At 47.6% G+C, this 12,771-nt stretch overlaps 1 protein-coding gene across 9 annotated transcripts in view; it reads left to right on the top strand.

The window, feature by feature from the left end:
• LOC108302508 (interleukin-10 receptor subunit beta) overlaps positions 1–11,387 on the top strand; it is a 66,644-nt gene extending 55,257 nt beyond the window's left edge. For 3 of the 9 annotated variants that reach the window (XR_005199763.1, XR_005199765.1, XM_037737638.1), the window contains one exon: positions 7,661–8,675. Coding sequence is in view for 5 of the 9 variants with exons in the window: in XM_037737638.1 (XP_037593566.1) it covers positions 7,661–7,683 (23 nt within the window). In the remaining 4 variants the exon portion in view is untranslated. Of the gene's footprint in view, positions 1–1,316; positions 1,475–7,660; positions 8,676–10,936 lie in introns of those variants that run through there. The other 6 variants (XM_037737636.1, XR_005199764.1, XR_005199762.1 and 3 more) reach the window with 6 other exon arrangements.
• The last annotated feature ends 1,384 nt before the right edge of the window (positions 11,388–12,771 follow it).

Consider the following 12,771-nt stretch of genomic DNA (forward strand, 5'->3'; position numbering starts at 1 on the left):
GGATTACAGGCGTGAGCTACCGCTCCCGGCCAACAGAACGAGGTTCTGTCTCAAAGATCAAAAGGAATAAAGGGAGGATGAGGGAGTAGAAAGGTGTGCGTGGGGAGTTGAGCAGAATCAGGGAAGTGAAAAAAATTTTAAATCAACTAAGGAGGTTGGTCAGTGCCAGGAGGCTGTCTGTGTCTGTGGACTCACGTTTCTCAAGGCTAGGTTCCTACCCTCCCACAGAGACGGGGAGACAGAGGCCCTGTCCTTCCTGATGATTTCAGAAGAATGGCTCTCAGATCACTGAGAAAAACGTCCCCAGGTTGTGGGAGATACATGGATGTCTCAAAGGGACAGAGGAAGGATTCACCATTGCCAGCCCCTTTTAATAAATGCTCTCTGAAACAAAAGTCAAGGCCTCTCTTCAGGGGCTGGAAGAACAAATGGCACATGCCTTAGACAGCCTGGGGTTTTTCCGGACAGGAACTCAGGGGGTTGGGTTGTCTCGGGAATGTGACCTTGGCCCGCTGGAAACCATGCTGGGGTGTGGCCAAGTCTCTTAGTGCAGGGGTTTGTTTGTCTTGGCTTTGGTTTTTGTTTTTGAGGCAGGGTTTCACTCTGTCACCCAGGTTAGAGTGCAGTGGTGCGATCATAGCTCACTACCACTGTCTCGACCTCCCGAGCTCAAGTGATCCTTCCACCTCAGCCTTTCAAGGAGCTGGGGCTACGGGTGTGCACCATTACATCCAGCTAATCTTTAACATTTTTTTGTTGTAGAGAAGGGGGTCTTACTGTGTTGCCCAGATTGATCTCAAACTCCTGGGCTCAAGCAATCCTCCCACCTCGGCCTCCCAAAGTGCTGAGATTATAGATGTGAGCCATCACACCTGGTCTAGTGCAGGGGGTTGGATAGACTTGTTCGTGCAGAGAGTTTCTGTCTTTCTCAATATAGAATGCGATGGTGCCTGTGTTTAACTCGGGCTCAGGGGTCCAGGGGAGTCTCACTTGCTGCTTCAAGGCAGAAGTGATATGCTCAGCCCAGGGAGTCCCTTTGCTACACTGCCAGCAAGCACAGGGGATCAGAATTCTTCCTTGTTATTCTTTTGATGTATATCAGCAATCATTCCAGAAACCAAACTTTAGAGAAGATAGGAAAGGGATGAAACTCTTTGAAAACCTCTGGGTCCTCCAACCAGCTGCTGTGTTTCTGAGACGTCTCCCAAGATGAATGTCCAGGCCCTGTTCTCAAGGATTGTGGTGGTTAAAATGCTCTTGGGATCACTGTGACCCAACCTGTGACAAGGATGTGACACGCCCGTTATCCCTGGCAGAAACGGTCCCCTCCTGGATGGTGGCCGTCATCCTCATGGCCTCGGTCTTTGTGGTCTGCCTGGCACTCCTCGGCTGCTTCGCCTTGCTGTGGTACATTTATAAGAAGACAAAGTACGCCTTCTGCCCTGGGAATTCTCTTCCACAGCACCTGAAGGAGGTAGGTAGGATGGAGTGAAATGTGGATTTGAAAACCTTGATTGGACAGAGCTTTGCTTTCAAGTTAAGGCTGTTCAATTCCGGACATGTTTTCCAGGAAAAAAAAACACATCTTTTGTGCTGGTCCATTCTCTTGTAACCATTTCAAAGACATATGAGGTCAGGGAACAGCCCCGAGGAAAGGGGCGCAGGTTTGTCCAGTAGCCCTCCTTGCCCCTGGGCATTGCTCCTGCTCCAGCCTTCACTACTGAAAGCCCCAGGTCGCTGGGGAGCAAAGGTTCTGGTTCTAGGGCAGGTTGGGGAAAAGCAGAGCTCAGTGTGGAAGAAGGAGAAAACTCGAGGTTAAATGCTAGCAAATCACCAGAGGGAGAGAATGGGAGGAAGGAAAGGTGCATTTCCAGTTTTGGAATATGTGAGAGTGATTGAAATTCTGGGACGTGTATGCTAGACTGTAGGAAGGCTGCTTTTAAAAGGGTTATGAAGAAGAAATGATGCACCTGACTAATCATAACAGGACTGAAGACGCCCTAAGAAATGAAACTCTACACGCCTATAATCCCAGCACTTTGGGAGGCTAAGGCAGGTGGATCACCTGAGGTCAGCAGTTCGAGACCAGCCTGGCCAACATGGTGAAACCCCGTCTCTGCTAAAAATAAAAAAATCAGCTGGGTATGGTGGCGCATGCCTGTAATCTCAGCTACTCAGGGGGCTGAGGAAGGAGAATTGTTTGAACCTGGGAGGTGGAGGTGGCAGTGAGCCGAAATCACGCCATTGTACTCCAGCCTGGGCAACAGAGCGAGACTTCATCTCAAAAAAAAAAGAAAGAAATGAAACCCTAGATAGTCACCGACACTTGAAAATGAAAAGATGCCAACCCCAGACCCAAAAGGAACTGTCTTTGGTCCCATTTCCCAGGAAGCAGACTCTAAGGTAGAGATTTGCATTCAAAAGGCTTAATGGGGAACATCCTTGCGAATAGCACCCTAAGAGAGTGAAGGTAGCCAGATGAGGCAGAGAGAGAGTTGAGCTGTCACGCAGCCACAACAGAGGCCTCAGCCAATCCCATGTGGCATCTCAAGCTGAGGTGGCCCTCTAGAGATGTCCCAAGCCAAGGCAAGAGGGATAGGCATGTAAACTCCACATTGGCCATGTGCTAGATATGGACTGCCCCCAAGAAGGGGGCCTAAACTAGGGTGAGGGGTGACACATCAGCAGCCAGGAGCTAGGGGCGCGAGTGCCTCGTTCCTGAAGGCACCACAGCATCCACTACAGTCACCCTGGAACCACTTGGATCTGCTGGAAGCAGCTCCTCGAGATCTAAGTCGATCTTGTTTCCTGGGGAGGGAAGAGGAGGAAGGTGAGTGGAACGCACTCCAGCCCCCGCTGCTGCCGCTGGTCTCGGGACCACAAAGGAAAACTTGTGGGCTTGATCCTGCTTGATCTGCTGGCCCTGACGGTCCACCCTCCTCTCAGGAAGGAGCCTCTGCCAATCAGCCTGCTGATGTGATTGGATGACCCAGCCCTCATCCCAGAGAGGACTGAGCTTCTGGTCCCCAGGCCCGTCTCAGGCAATGGCCTGTCTCTGCACTTGTCAATTTGCTGTCAGAATCGGGCCAAGTAAAAAATATTTTAGAAAGCCGAGCACAGTGGCTCACCCCTGTAATCCTAGCACTTTGGGAGGCTGAGGCAGGCAGATCACCTGAGGTCAGGAGTTCAAGAGCAGCCTAGCCAACATGGCAAAGCCCCATCTCTACTAAAAATACAAAAATTAGCTGGGTGTGGTGGCAGGTGCCTGTAATCCCAGCTACTCAGGAGGCTGAGGCAGGAGAATCACTTGGACCCTGGAGGTGGAGGTTGCAGTAAGCCACGATCACGCCACTGCACTCCAGCCTGAGCAACAGACAAGATTCTGTCTCAAAATTTAAAAAATTTTAAAAATTATATATTTTTAGGTTCTGTTAGCAAGAAATAAAATCAAAATTATGTAGGCACTTATGTAACCACTTAAATGTAATCATTTAAAAACTCTAAAGCCATTCTTGACTCATGGGCCATTTAAAAAACAAGTGTCATTGTGTCTCTGTGACCGTCCGCTGTCTGTGACACATGCTGTCAGTGGGAGTTAATATGGGACACAAAAATCTCCATGCTACAGCCACTCCCTCGGGTCCCCCCACGTCCTTCTTCCCCAGACGTCCTGTCCCTAATCTTCCACGTTTCCTTCCCCCGGGGCTCCTGACCACCAGCCTCACCACTGACCCCTGCCTGGGATCCCACAGCTGGCCTGATCTTGGGCCGCTTTTCTTTCCACATAAAGGGGATGGCCAGACACATGACCAGAGCTCCGCCCATGGGGAGGCTTTCTCCCTGATTGGGGCTTTAGTGCAGCAGCGGGCCACTTTTGGTGTGTGCCCACGTACCATGGGCATGAAACCGGCCCAGCCCTTCCTCCTTCTTCAGCTGGACATAAGCACCTGTCCCCCCATGGGGTCATAGTGTGGGCAGACACACACTGTGCGACAGGGATAGAGGGCACAGGCGCTTGAGCCACCTGCATGTGGCCGACATGCACCTTCTGACCCCCTCTCAGGACCTGCTGGGTCTCAGGCCTCATGATGGTCACTTCTGGGCAACACGATCACCTCACGTCCCTGGTCAGAAGCTCTGTGTCTGCCAGGTCCCCATAGTGCTCCAGGGGCTGCTTTTTCAAACAGGATATAATTATCTGCTGCAGATGGCCCCGCCTGACCCCAGAACTCTCTTATCTATGTTGCAATTCTCCTCTTGGGATTTGCCATAAACCCCACCCAACATCTTTCCCCACCCCAGACACTTCAAGGATGTGCCTAGTCACCCATTCCTTAGATTGGACTCGCAGGCCGTCATTGGTGGCTGATGCATCAGTCCTGAGGTGTGCACAGGGCCGCGGGCTCCACGTCCCGGACCTCCTGCAGGCCCCTTTCCTGCTCTGGGCCCCTCAGTGCCAGCAGCCTCCTGTGTCGTTTGACAAACACATTGGAGCAGTATTCCCAGGCGTGGAACGTGCTGCCTCCAGAAGCCTAAGAGGCCTACACAGCACAGTACTTCCTTCCTAGTGGTGGGGGGTGAGATACAGCAATCGGTCCTTTAAAGAGGATATCCTGGCATGCCCCACTCCAAGGGTCCCCTCAAATTTCACAGATGTGGCAGGCCCCTGAATCTCTACAGGGTGAGTTTCTCACCCTCTGCAGTGTGTGGGCCTCACCAATGCCTTGCCACTTCCTGCATGTCTGGTCTTATTAATGTACTATTGTGATAGCTAATGTCAGGCCCTTGTCCCCGCATTACCAGTCAGCTGATGCAGGCTGCCTCTGGGAAGGGCACAGAGTCTTGTCCAAGACAACTGCCTGGTAAGGGTACAACCTAGAAAGAGACAGCTGTGAGCCATTTCAGCCTCCGATATTCCTCCAGGTGCTTCCACCACATAGGGGATCTGGGCATCACGGCACAGTGTCTACCCTGGATGGAAAGTGGAGCACAGTACCATGGGCAAGCATTTCAGAGTGGCTAGAACCCCCTAGAGAGAGTGCCAGGCCAGGCACAGTGGCTCACGCCTGTAATCCCAGCACTTTGGGAGGCTCAGGCCGGCAGATCACTTGAAGTCAGGAGTTCGAGACCAGCCTGGCCAACATGGTGAAACCCTGTCTCTACTAAAAATACAAAAATTAGCCACGCCTATAATACCAGCTACTTGGGAGGCTGAGGCACAAGAATTGCTTGAATCCAGGAGGCGGAGATTACAGTGAGCAGAGATCACACCATTGTACTCCATCCAGCCTGGGTGACAGACCGAGACTCGATCTGAAAAAAAAAAAAAAGTGCCAACAAGACTGCAGCACCAAAATGAAGAAAGAATCCTGTATGAGCTTTTGAGAAGCCACAGCTGCAGCAGGAAGAGCAAAGAATGAGGGTGGGCCCCTTGCTTGGGTCAAGGGTGTTTAGTTAACTGAGAATCAAGAGGAAGCAAAATTATTCAGCTGCTATTTTTGCTTCTTGCTTCACCATTAAAGAAACTGGTCAGACAGGAAAGAACAGATGCAATGAACAGTCAGGGGGCCTGTCAGCAGGAGCTTTCACCTCCAAGGCTAGAAGACTTCAAAGACTTTACGGGGAGCCAGCCCCTATAAGCTAAGAAATCAGAGAAGCGGGTAGAGAGTGCTTGAGAAGAGCCAGACAACTGTGGAGCAGTTCGGGGTCCTCACATCATGAGCTCCTCCAGCTTCACTCATAATATATAGAATCCATTAACCAGGACCCAGAGGATTATTTAGAGTTTAGGGAGATTTGCTGGGAATAGAGACTTTGAGTTAAAAAAGCACTAGGGGCCGGGCACGGTGGCTCACACCTGTAATCCCAGCACTTTGGGAGGCTGAGGTGGGTGGATCATGAGGTCAGGAGTTTAAGACCAGCCTGTTTAAGGTGGTGAAACCTGTCTCTACTAAAAATACAAAAATTAGCCGGGTGCAGTGACAGGTGCTGGAGTCCCAACTACTTGGGAGGCTGAGGCAGGAGAATCGCTTGAACCTGGGAGGCAGAGGTTGCAGTGAGCCAAGATTGTGCCACTGCACTCCAGTCTGGGCGTCAGAGTAAGACTTCGTCAAAAAATAAAAAGCACTAGGGAGGTTCATCCGACACTCATCTATTGAGCCAATGACGTGTGTGTGTGTGTGTGTGTGTGTGTGTGTGTGTGTGTGTATGTCCGTCCAACCAGGAGACTCATCTGGTACTGCTTTCTCGAGATTTACTACACCTTCCTTTGATCTCTCCTGTCCCCATTATCCCAGGAAAACCCAGGGTAGCTTCCAGCCCATTCTCATTAACCCACTGGATCTGAAGTTTAGAGAGGTTCCCTTCCCTCCAGCATTCTCATTAATCCACTGGATCCGAAGTTTAGAGAGGTTCCCCTTCCCTCCATCCTCCTCCTTCGCCCAACAGAGGAGCCCCCCCACCGCCCTCCGTCAGCTGCTCAAGACCCACGAGGGGAAATCCTGACAGGTCCACACCAGGAGGTAGTGCAGCCACCCTCAAGTTCATAAAGCCATATCAGAAGGCTGAGTGTAGAAGTGACACTAAGAGGGGTTCCATCTGGAGGGGAGGGATTCAAAATGCCAAGCTTTAGAGAATGAGGTTCTCCATCTAATTATGACGATTATGAGCATCGGTGGACCTAGGAAGATTAAGAATGGAGAGTGAGAAACCAGCAGAGATTTCAGGAAACATCTAGGGGCATCTTCATTGGTCAAAGCATCGGAGAGACAAAGATTATCAGACTGTGGTCCCTGCCCTTAAGTAGTCCTGGCTACAGGTGACACAAACTGAAAAGAGTTGGCGTCCATTGAAAGCAAGAACATGGCTCTGTCTGACAACATATCACAAGCCATGTCTATTTTAGATTTGCTAGTAGCCACATTTTTAAAAAGTCAAAAGAATGGCCTGGTGTGGTGGCTCACACCTGTAATCCTAGCACTTTGGGAGGCCGAGGTGGGCAGGTCACCTGAGGTCAGGAATTTGAGACCAGCCTGGCCAATATGGCGAAACCCCATGTCTACTAAAAATACAAAAATTGGCCAGGCATGGTGACGCACACATGTAATCCCAGCTACTTGGGAGGATGAGGCACGGGAATCACTTGAACCTAGAAGATGGAGGTCGCAGTGAGTCAGGATCACACCACTGCGCTCCAGCCTGGGCGACAGAGTAAGACTCTGTCTTGCAAAAATAATTAATTAATTAAAATAAAAATCACATTTTTGGCCAGGCATAGTGGCTCATGCCTGTAATCTCAGCACTTTGGGAGGCTAAGGTGAGAAGATCACTTGAGCCCAGGAATTGGAGACCAGCCTGGGCAACTTGGTGAGACCTCATCTCTAATCTCTACCAAAAAAAGAAAAATTAGCTCAGCATGGTGGCACGTGCCTATAATCCCAGCTACTCAGAAGCCTGGGAGAATTGCTTGAGCCCAGAAGGTCAAGGCTGCAGTGAGCCATGATCGCACCAGGCACTCCAGCCTGGTGACCCAGCAAGACCCTGTCTCAAAAAAATAAAATAGCATTTTCTAGCCAGGATTTTTTTCTGTGAAAAAATCTCTGTAAACCCCAAAAAAGAAATGAAGAAAATTAATCATTAACTATCCTCTTTCTCTCCACAGTTTTTGGGCCATCCTCATCATAACACGCTTCTGTTTTTCTCCCTTCCATTCTCGGATGAGAATGATGTTTTCGACAAGCTAAGTGTCATTACAGAAGACTCTGAGAGTGGTAAGCAGAATCCTGGTGACAGCCGCAGCCTCAGGACCCCGCCTGGCCAGGGATCCCAGAGCTAGGCTCTGATAAGGAAACACACTCGGCTGGGCACAGTGACACACTCCATCTCACATCTGCCTCAGTGAGGGATCGGGGCAGCAAATGAGGGCCAAGGCCACCTGAGCCAGCCCCACGTCTGGAACTCCTAGACCCTGGACTTATCTAAGAAACCAAAGAGCTACATTTTAAAGGCTCTCTTGGCAAAAATACTCCATTTGGGAACTCACTGTCTTATAAAGGCTTTCACGATGTTTTTAAAAGTTGGCCACTGAGAATGCAATTTTCAGCCTCTTATATCACTAAAAAAGAATCATGTTTAATTGTGAGAAATAGGGCTGAGCATAGTGGCTCATGCCTGTAATCCCAGCATTTTGGGAGACCAAGGCAGGTGGATCACCTGAGGTCAGGAGTTTGAGACCAGCCTGGCCAACATGGTGAACCCCCATCTCTACTGAAAATACAAAAAATTAGCTGGGCGTGATGATGCACACCTGTGATCCCAGCTACTTGATTGGCTGAGGTGGAAGAATCGCTTGAACTAGGTGGAGGAGGAGGTTGCAGTGAGTCAAGATCACGGCACTGCTCTCCAGCCTGGGTGCAGAGTGAGGCTCATCTCAAAAAAGAAAAAATTGTGAGAAACAGAAATATTTAAAATGAGGAATAAGAATGGAGATTTAACATTCTACTAGATTATGGATAGACTGATCTGAAAATCAACCTCAACTCAAGGGTGGTCAGCTCAATGCTATACAAAACATGGATTTTTGAATTCTTTTGAGTACTTTGAATTTATTTTTCTACCTATATATGTTTTATATGCTGCTGGTGCTCCATTAAAGTTTTACTCTCTATTGCACTGTATGTGTTCATGATACTACCTGTGTGTAATTGTTAGATGCTGAAAAAGGCTCTAGTTTGCCACCTTGATGTCCACTCCTTCCACAAGTACTTTCTAGACCCTGCCTGCTGTCAGCCAGGCACTGTGCTAGGTACCAGGTCTGGGTCATCTGGGAACTCTCAGTCTAAAGCTTCAAAAACTAAAAGGTGCAGTCAAGGGCCAGATCTGTTATTTAAAAAAATAAAAAGTGTAGTTGTAGAAGTTTAAAAAGCCAGAAGAAGTTTAAATTAGCCAGGCTTAACAGCAGATTAGACACAGCTGAAGAGAGAATCAGTGAACTGAGCAAAAAAGAGAGTCTCCAGCTACATTGGCTGAGGCCTGTAATCACAGCACTTGGAAGGCTGAAGTGGGAGCATCACTTGAGCCCAGGAGTTGAGACCTTTCTGGGCAACATGGTGAGACCCCTTCTTTACAAAAAATTTTAAAATTAGGCATGGTAGCATGCATCTATAGTCCCGGCTACTCAGGAGGCTGAGGTGGGAGGATAGCTTGAGCCCAGGAGGTCAAGACTGCAGTGAGCTATGTTTATGCAATTGCACTCTGGCCCTGCCTGGGTGGTGGAATGAGACCCTGTGTCAAAAAAAAAAAAAAGAAGGAAGGAAGGGAAGTATATTAGTCAGGGTTCTCCAGAGAAACAGAACCAATAGAATGAGCATAGAGATTTCCTTTAAGGAACTGTGGAGGCTGGCAAGTTCAAAAACAGGGCAAAGCAACAGGCTAGAGACCCAGGGAGGAGTGGATGTTTCAGCATGAGCAAAAGCAGTCTGGAGGTAGAATTAATTCTTCTCAAGGGATCTCAGGTGTTTTTTCTCTTAAGACCTTCCTTCAAGTGACAGAAGCGAAACTCACCCACATCATGGAGGGTAATCTGCTCTACTCAAAAATCTATGAATTTAAATGTTAATCTCATCTTTTAAAATACCTTCACAGCAACATCAAGACTAGTATTTTACCCAATCAGTACCATGGTCTAGCTAAGTTGACACATAAAATTAACCATCATAGGGAGGGTACATCTGTGATTGCTTTCTTAAAGGTTTTTTCAATGTTTGCTGCATGTATATAAAAATAAAATTTGGCTGGGCACGGTGGCTCACACCTGTAATCCCAGAAGTTTCGGAGGCCCAGGCAGGTGGATCACCTGAGGTCAGGAGTTTGAGACCAGCCTGGCCAACATAGTGAAACCCCATCTTTATTAAAAATACAAAAATTAGCCATGCATGGTAGTGCACACCTGTAATCACCATTACTTGGGAAGCTGAGGCAGGAGAATCTTGGGAGGTGGAGCCTGCAATGAGCCAAGATCACACCACTGCACTCCAGCCTAGGTGACAGAGAGTCTATCTCAAAAAATAAATAAAAAGAAAATAAAATTTATTTTTGAAATTGAATTTTAAAACCTTGTTATACTTTTTTAAAGAAAAAGTATTATCCAGGGCACAGTACAGACAAACAAAAGAATGGAAAATGTGAGTGATTAGGATGCAAGACATATGAAGGATAGAGTGAGATGACCGATCACATGCCGGTTACTGATCAGAGTCCCAGAAGGAGAGATGAGAGAGAATACAGCAAAAGCAGTATGTGAATATTTGAAAGGACAATGATAAAAGACACCAGTCTACCAATTTAGGAATCTCAACAATTATCAAGCTGGGCAAATAAGAAGAAATCATATCAGAGTGAAAATGCAGAACACCAAAACCAGAAAAGGCAGGTTACCTTCAAGGGTGAAAAACAACTAAACTTACAGATCATTTATCTGTGGTTAAAAAAAAAAAAAAAAAAAAGGCAAACAGTGGCAGGATGCCTTTCATGTGCATTACAAACTGTGTCAACTTAGAAGTGTATATCCTGCAAAAAGCATCTGTCAGGAAAAGAGATAAAATAAAGACTCCAACAACTGAGAATTTGACATCAAAAGATGTTTATTAAAGATCTAAAGGATTATTTCAGACAGAAGAAAACTGATTCCAGATGAATGCTGCAAGAAACTGGTAAATATTCTGGTTAAACATTGTATAAAACAATACTTTTTTTTCTCTTTTTTTTCCCCAAGCGTATCATGTCAGATTATATAGTTAGTAACATACCACAGGTTGTACAATAGATCTCTAGTTTAAATTATTGTCTTTTTAGTTGTTGTTTTGGAGGTTTTGCTGATACAGTACCTTTGTGAAAACTACTGGGCACTGAGTCAGGGGGGTAACAATGTGTTTTCAAGGTTCTCTGCTCCCCACCCTCTCCCTCGTGTAAGGAAGCCTTGGCAGAGGCACCTGAGAAAGAGCCTGGTTAGAGAGACCTGGGAATGAAGGCGCCACAGCTGGGAATGCAGATATGTGTAAGAACTTGACAGGTCAGGGGCCTGAGACCCTGACCTCAGCTCCCTCCAGGGCCTGCAGTGCTCCGGCTGTGCCAAGTCAGGCGTGGGTAGGGAGTCCCCCGCTTAGACCTACCAGGTACAGCCTTGGAGTGGCCCACAGCCGGGCCTGGAAATGACATGATGGATTTTAACCAGGAGCCAGACTTTTCAGCTTCCTGTCTACAGACCCCACCCAGTCATATACAATCATAGTAAATATCACCCACCTGAAATAACCCACCCTTGGCTTGCTTGCCCCACTCCAGGTTCTGTCACATTTCTCTGGCAAATCACTAAGAGAGTAGATTTTAAGTGTTTTTGAACACAAAAGATGATAAGTATGTGAGTTAATGCATATGTTAATTACCTCAATTTACCCATTCTACAATGTATACATATTTCAAAGCATTGTGTCGTACGTGATAAATAAATGCAATTTTTATTTGTCAATGATAAACAATTTTTTAAAATTTAAACAATGAGTTTTAAAACCAGCTAAAACATAGGTGAGGGCAAATTAAAGTACTTTAAAGTTCTTGTGTTTGGGAAAAGGACAAACACGCTGATTAATCTGAGACATGGATAAGTTTAAGTATATTAAAATTTCCAGAGTAATCTTGTTACTAAAGAAATTTTTCAGGCCGACACGGTGGCTCACGCCTGTAATCCCAGCACTTTGGGAAGCCAAGGCTAGTGGATCACCAGGTCAGGAGTTCAAGACCAGCCTGGCCAATGTGGTGAAACCCCATCTCTACTGAAAATACAAAAATTAACTGGGCTGGTGGCACATGCCTGTAGTCCCAGCTGCTTGGGAGGCTGAGACAGGAGAATCGCTTGAACCTGGGAGGCGGCGATTGCAGTGAAGTGAGCTGAGATCGCACCACTGCACACTCCAGCCTGTGCAACAGAGTGAGACAACGTCTCCAAAAAAAAAAAAGCTTTTCTCAATGGGGAGGGAGGAGGGGGTTAAGTTTTGTTCCCCAGGGGACATTCAGCAATGTCTGAAAACAGACAGCTGATAATGGGTCTTTGTCTCAGAAAAAGAAAACTGTTGGGAATCTCACTTTCATTTTGCTACTTAACCTTAGAAGCGGTCTTTTTTCAGTACCTTTCTTTTTCAGTATCTTTTTCAGTATCTTTTTTCAGTAGCTTCCTGCAGATGGGGGGCATCTGCAGGAACAGCCAAGAACTGCTGAGTACCATGTTCCAGTGTGCAAAGTCCAGACTAGCTGATACATGAGATGGGCTGAGCCTATGTCCCTCACCAGCCTTTGCGGGGCCTACTTGGAGAGACACAGAGAACAGGAGGGCTGATGGCATTCACAAAGCACCAAAAGGATGCTGGCGAGCACACTGGGGAATCAGCACCTGCCTGGCTCCTTTTTTTGTTTGTTTTTTAGACTCGGTCTCACTCTTGTTGGCCAGGCTGGAGTGCAATGGCTGGAGTTTCATTCTTGTTACCCAGGCTGGAGTGCAATGGCGCGATCTCGGCTCACTGCAACCTCTGCCTCCCTGGTTCAAGCGATTCTCCTGCCTCAGCCTCCTAGTAGCTGGGATTACAGGTGCATGCCACCACATTAGGCTAATCTTTGTGTTTTTAGTAGAGACGGGGTTTCACCATGTTGGCCAGGCTGGTCTCGAACTCCTGACCCAGGTGTTCTGCCCGCCTCGGCCTCCCAAAGAGCTGGGATTATAGG

The sequence above is a fragment of the Cebus imitator genome, unplaced genomic scaffold, assembly GCF_001604975.1.
Source record: "Cebus imitator isolate Cc_AM_T3 unplaced genomic scaffold, Cebus_imitator-1.0 Scaffold41, whole genome shotgun sequence".
NCBI classification, from domain to species: Eukaryota; Metazoa; Chordata; class Mammalia; order Primates; family Cebidae; genus Cebus; species Cebus imitator.